This window comes from Chrysochloris asiatica, unplaced genomic scaffold, assembly GCF_000296735.1.
Source record: "Chrysochloris asiatica unplaced genomic scaffold, ChrAsi1.0 scaffold00033, whole genome shotgun sequence".
In the NCBI taxonomy this organism is placed as follows: Eukaryota; Metazoa; Chordata; class Mammalia; order Afrosoricida; family Chrysochloridae; genus Chrysochloris; species Chrysochloris asiatica.
Window position 1 is genome coordinate 1,195,768 of NW_006408551.1, and position 8,710 is coordinate 1,204,477.

The following is an 8,710-nucleotide window of genomic DNA, read 5'->3' on the forward strand; positions in this document are numbered from 1 at the left end:
GACAATCTCTTTGATATCCCATGCAGTTAAGTTTTGCTAAAGGTAATACAGAAACGGCTACAATCATCCATTGACAGAGAACTTCCAGAGGTTCTAGCTGGATTCAGCAGAGGCCATGGAACAAGAGATATCATTGCTGATGTCCGATGGATCTTGGCTGAAAGCAGAGAATATCAGAAAGATGTTTACCTATGCTTTATTGACTACACAAAGGCTTTATCATGACAAGCTATGGACAACATTGGGAAGTATGAGTATTCCAGAATACTTCATTGTACTTATGAGGAATCTGTACTTGGACCAAGAAGCAGTTGTTCAAACAGAGCATGGGAACACTGAATGTTTTATAATTGGGAAAGGTGTGCAACAAGATTGTGTTCTTTCATCATACTTATTCAACCTGTATGCTGAGCAAATAATCCAAGAAGGTGGGTTCTATGAAAAACAATGTGGCATCAGGATTGGAGGAAGACTCATTAACAAGCTGCATTATGCAGATGATACAACCTTGCTTGCTGAAAGTGAAGAGGACTTAAAACATTTACTGGTGAAGATCAAAGAGCACAGCCTTCAGTATGGATTGTATCTCAAAGTCAAGGAAACCAAAATCCTCACCACTGGACCAATAAACAACATTCTTATCAACAGAAAAAAGATTGAAGTTGTCAAGGAGAAAGGTAGGAAAAAGAACTTTTCCATAATGCCTGGTTTTGTTTTGTTTTTAGTGTCTCTTAAATTATATTTTTAATTGCTAACTATACCCACTCTGGAGTCCTGGTGAGGCACTATGGGTTAATTTGCCAGACTGCAAACCCATTTGAACTGCAAGGTCGGAAGTTCAAGCTCACCAGCTGCTCCTCAGGAAACCTATAAGGGTCACTATGGGTCAGAATCTACTTGATGGCATTTAAGAACAACAACATACCCACTCTGATGAAGATGAAAATTACCAGATACTCACTTAATTTTCCTCCCTGCCTTATCTGCCAAACACATCATTAATTTCTATCTTTTAATATAGTTTCTTTCTAATCAGTTAACCTATCAACACCATAATAAGACCAAAGCCTGAGTACACAGCCCTTCTGGATCTGTGGCATTAGCAAACTAATAGTTGTTCTTCTAGTAACATAATTAGCTATATTGGTCTATTAAACTCTTTGCTATCTTCATTGAAAGTTCTAGACCTCCACTACTCAATACCGTAGCCATTAGTCACTTATGACTCTCAAGCATATAAAATGTGACTTGTCCAAATTTAGATAGATCTATAATACAGATGATAGATATTTGTAAATATGAGAGACTGAAAGAGACAGAGTGAGACATACAAGGAAAGACAGAAAGATATTAAGAGATATGGATGTTCTGTGTGTCAATCTAATCACCGTACCTAGGATTCCACCCACTAGATTACATATAGAATTAATCCTACTTAAATTTTAATCTGAAGAATGTTCATGTACTTTACAGATAAATTCAGATATGACTACCTTGAAACTAATCATTTATTTGCTTTACTGGAAGAAATCATCATCACAAAGGTCTTCTTCATAAGTCACAATAGGAAGCATTCTGACTTAAAAGTCATCCCAGTACTTACTTTTGACATTCCTCATGATTTCCCCTGGAAGCTATACCAGGATGCCCTAAGTGGACCTCAGAGTTGAACAAAATTGTGATAAATGGCTGAATCTAAGTTATTCCTTGCCTTCAGGAATATATACTCACCATAAATATTTGCATGGCTCCTGTACTTGTAAGTAAGAACCAATTTTAAATTGGATATTATTTCTGTGAAATCAGGATAATTGCAAGGAAGGAAATTAATTTCAAAAGACAAAGAAAGTTAAAAAACCTCACTGGTTCTGTAAATATGAGTGTTCAATATTATCAGAACAAAATTGATTTCTACACTAAAGACCCTATTTACTTCCTTCACCTGCAACAAGTGTGCAGAAAACAACTGAATATAAGTGGTCCTTAGAGGCCCTAAGTCAAAAGTCTCTAATGAATTTAAAATGTAGTTTATTTGGCCAAAGTCCTCATCCAAGCACTACTTGAAGAGAACAAAAATAAAAGAGGAAAAATGACAACAAACTCAATCCAGCTATAGAAAAAATGATATCTTAATGTCAAAGCAGAAACCTATTGTTTCTTGATACATAGATTATGTAACGCAAATGGTATAATGATACCTTTAGTGTCTAAAAATATGCAATACATATTAAATATAGAAAAATTCAAGAGTAAATATCAAAGACTAGAGGGAAAAAAACATGAAAATTCTACCATCCATAAGTTAACATGATTAATATTTGGGGTTTTGCCCTTCCAAATACCCTCCATGTCTATGTATATGCAAGCATTTTACATATAATAGTTCGTAATATATTTTAACCTGCTTTGTCATCTATGTGTGGTAGTCTCACCACTCATCTGTCAGTTTGTCATGCTGCTGTGATGCTGAAGCTCCACCCCCAGTATTTTAAATACTAACAGGACCACCAATGGTGGACAGCTTTCAGCTGAGCTACCGGAATAAAACAGAATAATAAGAAGAGGCAGAATACTTCTGAATGGTTAGCTACTTAAAACCTTACAAATAGCAGCAGAACATTATCAGATGTAGTGCTGGGAGATTAAGATATTATGAATAGCATCAGAACATTGTCAGATGTAGTGCCTGAAGATGAGCATATCAAATTGGAAGGATCTCAAATAACAACTAGGGAAGAACTACCTTCTCAAAGTAGAGTTGACTCGAGTAGAGAAAGCTAAAGAAATTTGATAAAGGAAACAAGTGTAAATTGCTACAATTTGATGAACTTGACTTACACTTTGGATGTAATTACACAAAATACCAACTGAGAGGGAAGGAGGCTTCACATCAAGGATCAAACCTATCCCCTCTGTATACAGGGCTGATAGGGACAGGCAACTTAGACATTGGCCACCAAGAATGGGGGGGGCCTATAAAGGCACAAAGTGGTTGGCTTATTAGCTTTCAAGAGGGAGTTTGGTTTCAGAGTGTGTGGGCACGTAACAGTATGACTGATAACAGTAGTTTTCTTAATGATTTTAGAATTTCTCCATTACAGGTATTTCTCCATTATCATCCATCTTCTATCATCTTTTTTGAATATGTCATATATTTTAATTTGACCTAGATAAATTTTTCTACCCATTATTTGTAAACCTATGTTTTTAACTAATTAAAAGGTTTTAGTTAACCTTTTATGAAATATGATGTACATACAGAAAAATATACTAATCAAAATTCTAAAACATGAAGAATCTGTATGTGTTCTAGGCACTGTGTTGTTTTATTAGGTATCATCAAGTTGGTACTGACTAATAGCAACCCTATGCACAACAGAATGAAAAACTTCCCAGTCCTACACTAAACTCACAATTGTTGCCACATTTGAGCCCATTGCTGCTGCCTCTGTTCAAATACATCTCATTGGGGGACTTCTTCCTTTTCTACAACCCTCCATTTTACCAAATATGATATCCTTCTCCAGGGATTGGTCTCTTCTGACAATATGTCTGAAGTATGAGAGGCAGAGCCTGGCCATCCTGGTTTCCAGGGAGCATTCTGGCTGCACTTTTTCCAACACAGATTTGTTTGTTCTTTGGGCAGTCCATGGTACTTTTAATATTCTCCTCCAACACCATAACTCAAATGCATTAATTCTTCTAGTCTTCCTTGTTCATTGTCCAACTTTCACAAGCATATGAGGTTACTGAAAATGCCATGGCCTGGGTCAGGGGCACCTTAGTCCTCAAACTGATATCTTGGTTCTTCAACCCTTTAAAGAGGTCTGTGCAGCAACAACATAAATTCAGGTCTCCCTTCCACAGGTCTAGGTTTTGCAGACTCTTGATCCCTCTGCTTTTTGTTGCTTCAACAGCAATCTAATGCCCTTAAGCCAATGATTTTTTCTTGTATTTGGTTTTTCTACTTCTTGGAAAACTCACTCAGAAGAGGAAGTTCATTAGTTATCTTGTTGTTAAATTTCTGTTTATGTTGCTTCTTTGACCATATATTTTAATAAGTTCTAATCGGAAGGGAGAAGGAATATTGTAATATTATTATATTCTATAAATCCATGCAGCATTTACTAAGGTAAGTTGAAGAAGAAACCAATTTTCTATTTCCGATTGAAGATAGAAGAGACTTTAAAAAAATTGAACCACAAGGAAGAGTGACATGGCATGGATAGTTTTCAAACAGGAAACTAATGACTAATGAATATCAGAGAAGACTGGTGGTGTAGTGGTTAAGCACTCAGTTGCTAGTGAAAGGTTAGCTGTTCAAAGCAGCAGCTTCTTGGATGAACCGGTCTGGTAATTTGAGCCCATTAAGATTTCAGCATACGAAACACTGAGAACAGTTTTGCTTGGTCCTTTAAGATAACAGTCATCCTGTGTAGTGTTGTAGGATAAGCATTTGACTACTTATTGCAAGGTTGGAGCTTCAAACCCAACAGCCACTCCATGGAAACCCTATATAGGGTCACTGTGAGTTAGAACCAACTCCACGGCACACAGCAACAGCAATGAATCACTATGAGGCAAAATGACTCAATGGCCCAAACCAAGAATTAATTTAGTTGCATGTTAGAAAAAAATGAACTTGACGGAGAAATGTCCATCTTCATTAAACTGAGTACCTCCAAGTTCTTTGTTAGACTTCATTTTCAACCCTCTTTAATTGTCATCCAGAACATTCACACCTTTAGTAGCACCAATTTCCATCTACAGTTTGATGATTTATCTTTTAGTTTAATTTAAATTTAGTTTAATTAATTTGAGATCCCAATATCAAAATCTACTCCTTTTTTGAAACAAATATGAATCTTTTGATGATGTCATTGAAAGACTGCTTTACTTGTTTATTTCTCAGAGTATAAATGAAGGGATTCAACAAAGGAGCAACAGATGTAGCAAGCACAGAAACTGCCTTATTAATGGCCACTTCATCCTTTGCTGAACGTTTGATATATATGAAAATGCAGCTTCCATAGGAGATGGAGACAACAATCATGTGGGAAGAACAGGTGGAAAAGGCTTTCTTCCTTTGCTCAGCAGAGGGCAGTTTTAGAACCATCCTAATGATAGATACATAGGATAGAACTACACACACAAGGGTCATTATGAAGGTCACCACAGCACAGACTATAACCACCTGCTCTATGAACCATGTATCTGAACATGAATTCTTCAGTAGTGGAGAAGCATCACAGTAAAAATGGTCAATGACAGAGTCACAAAATTCCAGGTTGAGACTCAAATTAAGAAATGGAAGGATAATCAATAAGCCAGACACCCAACAACAGAGGATAAGAATCTTGCAGACTTTGCTATTCATGATGGTCACATAATGCAGGGGTTTACAGATGGCCACATAGCGGTCATAGGACATAACAGCTAACAGAAAAAATTCTGTAGCTGCAAAGAGGACAACAAAAAATATCTGAGTGAAACATGCTTTGACAGTGATGGTTCTATTCCCAGTTGATAGGATGTGTAAGTACTGGGGGACACATGCAGTTGTTAATATGATTTCTAAAAAGGAGAAATTTTGAAGGAAAAAGTACATGGCTGTTTTTAGATGAGAATCCACCAAGATGAGAGAAATGATGGTCATATTTCCAATTATACTTAACATATATGTAATAAACAGATAGATGAACACTAAGATCTGTAATTGTGGGTCATTTGTCAATCCCAGTATGATGAACATTGTTACTGTTGAGCTGTTTCTCATCACTGACTTCACACTGCTGCCTGATCTTCACTGAAAAGTCACAGAAATTAAATCTAAGGAATGATATCAAAATACAATAGGATTAGAAACTGGCAAATAAAACCCAATTAATCCCATTCACATGCATTTTCTTCTATTATTTTGTAATTCTTCAAATTCTATGAATTGGATAACAGAAAAAGTAAGTTTACACGATATTTTTCTTGAAAATTACCATTATCTAAATTGTTTCAAATTTTCTAGATTCTCTAATTCAAAGCAGTAGGTCTGAATCACTTTACATTTGAAGTGTATACTTTGTATATGATTTCTGCTATTGCAATAGCTGTTAGTCACTTATGATGTAATCTCATGGATCATATTCTCTTTATTCTCCAAAACTTTTGTACTCAAAAGCTAAATACCAAACTATCTTCATTTCAAGCTGTGCTGCTTGTTAGACATTCAAATACATTGAAGACTGCAATTATAAAATGCAAGGAATTCAAATTCTTCCGCAACTAAGTGATTTTTAAAGATCAGGTGTATTTCTACCAGAAAACAGCCACTGATTTTATGTTGTTTGGCTATCCCTTTATTTTCTATCTTATTCACAATAGAGATGATTTCAAAGCAGATAAAATGGGAAAAAATGAGTGAAATATGAAGGGCCTTCAAAAAGATTATGAGAAATTGATCAATAATTGAATATCACCAAATGCTTTGTTTTCATGCCTATTGTTGTGGCCGGAGTGAACAACTTTCAGAAAACTTGAAGCATTTACTGATGATCAAAGACTATAGTCTTCAGTATGGATAACAGCTCAAATTTTTAAAAAGCCTCATAACTGGACCAGTAAACAATATTATGATAAATCAAAAAAGTATTGAAGTTATCAATAGTTATTATTTGGATCAACAACACATATGAAAAGAGCATCCAAAAATCAAACGGCATATTGCATTGATAAAATCTGCTTTGAAAAACCTCTTTAGTATTAAAAGGAAAAGATGTAAGTTTGATTCCTAAGGTATGCATAACCCAAGCCATGATAATTCAATTATCTCATTTGCATGGGAAAGCTGGACAGTACAAAAGGAAGACTGAAAAACCGATGCATTAGAACTATGGTACTGGCAAACAATAGGAAGAAACAGAGACAGACTACTTCTGAAAATCTAGTCACTGAAAACCTTATGAATTGCAATGCAACATTGTCAGCACCAGAATATTGAATATTGAAACATGATGAAGATCACCAGAATATTGTCAGATATAGGGTGGGAAGACAAGTCCCTCAGGTTGAAGAGCACTCAAAATATAACTGAGGAAGAGCTGCCTTCTCAAAGTAGAGTTGACCGTGATGACACAAATGGAATAAAGTCTCCTGGACCTTCATTCAATGATGGAGCACAACCCAAAATGAAGAGAAAGGGCTGTTTCCATTAATAATCGGAACATGGAATGCATGAAGCATTAATCTAGGAAATTGAAAATTGTCAAAAATGAAATGGAACATATCCTAGGCACCAGGACTCCATTAGGAAGATGAATATAACTGGTATTGGCCTTTTTTAATTTGACAGTTACATGGTTTACTATGCCAAGAGTGACAAATTGAAGAAGAATGGCATCATATTCATCATCAAAAAGAATGTATCAACATCTGTCTTGAAGTACAACACTATCTGTCAAAGGATAATATCTATACCCCTAGAAGGGAGACCAGTCAATACCACTATTATTCAAATTTTTGCACCAACCACTAGAGCCATTGATGATGAAATTGAAGAATTCTACCTCTTCAGTCTAAAATTGATCAAACATGAAATCAAGATGTTTAGATAAGAGAACAAACAAGATGGCACATGGGGTAGAAGTGCAGTGAGGAGCTCTGCCAGCAACAACACAGAATACCGGAACAAGCAGGCTTAGGCCAGAGGCAGACTATGGAACAGACCATAAGTTATTCATATCTAAGTTCAGAATGAAGCTGAAGAAAATTGAAGCAGGTCTACAAGAGCCAAACTATGACCTTGAGCACATCCCACCTGAATTTAGACATCATCTGAAGAACAGATTTGATGCATTAGACACTAAAGACTGAAGAACAGAAGAGCTGTGGGATGAAATCAAAAACATCATACAGGAAGAAAGCAAAAGTTCATTAAGAAGACAAGAAAGAAGAAAAAAAAAAATGAAAAGACTATGAAACTTGCTCTCCAGCATAGAGGTGCTAAAGCAAATGAAAGAAATGAGGAGGTAAAAGAGTTGAATATAAAATTCCAAAGGTCAGCTCAAGAAGACAAAGTCAAATATTATAGTGAAATGTGCAAAAAACCTGGAGTTGGAAAACCAAAAGAGAATACACTCAACGTTCCTTAAGATGAGGGAACTGAAGAAAAAAGTCAAGCCTCAACTTGAAATGTTTAAAGATTCAATAGGAAAAATATTAAATGATTCAGAAAGCATCAAGAGAAGATGGAAGGAATTCACAGAGTCACTGTACCAAAAAGAAATGTATGATGTTCAACCATTTCAAGAGGTAGCATATGATCAAGAGCCAATGATACTGAAGGAAAATGTCCAAGGTGCATTGAAGTCATTGGCAAACAAGGCACTGAGAATTGATGGAATACTAATTTAAAACTCTTAATAAACTGATGCAGCAATGGAGGCACTCACTCAACTATGCAAAGAAATTTTGGAGATAGCTACCTAGCCAACTGACAGGAAAAGATCCATATTTGGGCCCATTGCAAAGAGAGGTGATCCAGCAGCATGCAGAAGTCATTGGACAATATCATTAATATCACATGTAAGCAAATTTTTTTCTAAAGATAATGCTAGAACAGCTGCAACCATACATTGACAGAGAACTTCCAGAGGTCCAAGCCAAATTCAGAAGATGAGCTGGAATGAGGGATATCATTGTTGACGTCAGATGGATATTA

General features: G+C 35.8%; 1 protein-coding gene across 1 annotated transcript; it reads right to left on the bottom strand.

Moving 5' to 3' along the window:
• Positions 1-4,837: 4,837 nt before the first annotated feature.
• LOC102838426 (olfactory receptor 6C2-like) lies at positions 4,838-5,776 on the bottom strand. Its single transcript, XM_006859389.1, has one exon. The coding sequence runs from the start codon at positions 5,774-5,776 to the stop codon at positions 4,838-4,840; it is 939 nt and encodes a 312-aa protein (XP_006859451.1).
• Positions 5,777-8,710: the final 2,934 nt, after the last annotated feature.

What these genes read in the sequence shown, in the direction of transcription:
- LOC102838426 (XM_006859389.1), bottom strand. Translation starts at nt 5,776, where the DNA reads ATGAGAAACAGCTCAACAGTAACAATGTTCATCATACTGGGATTGACA.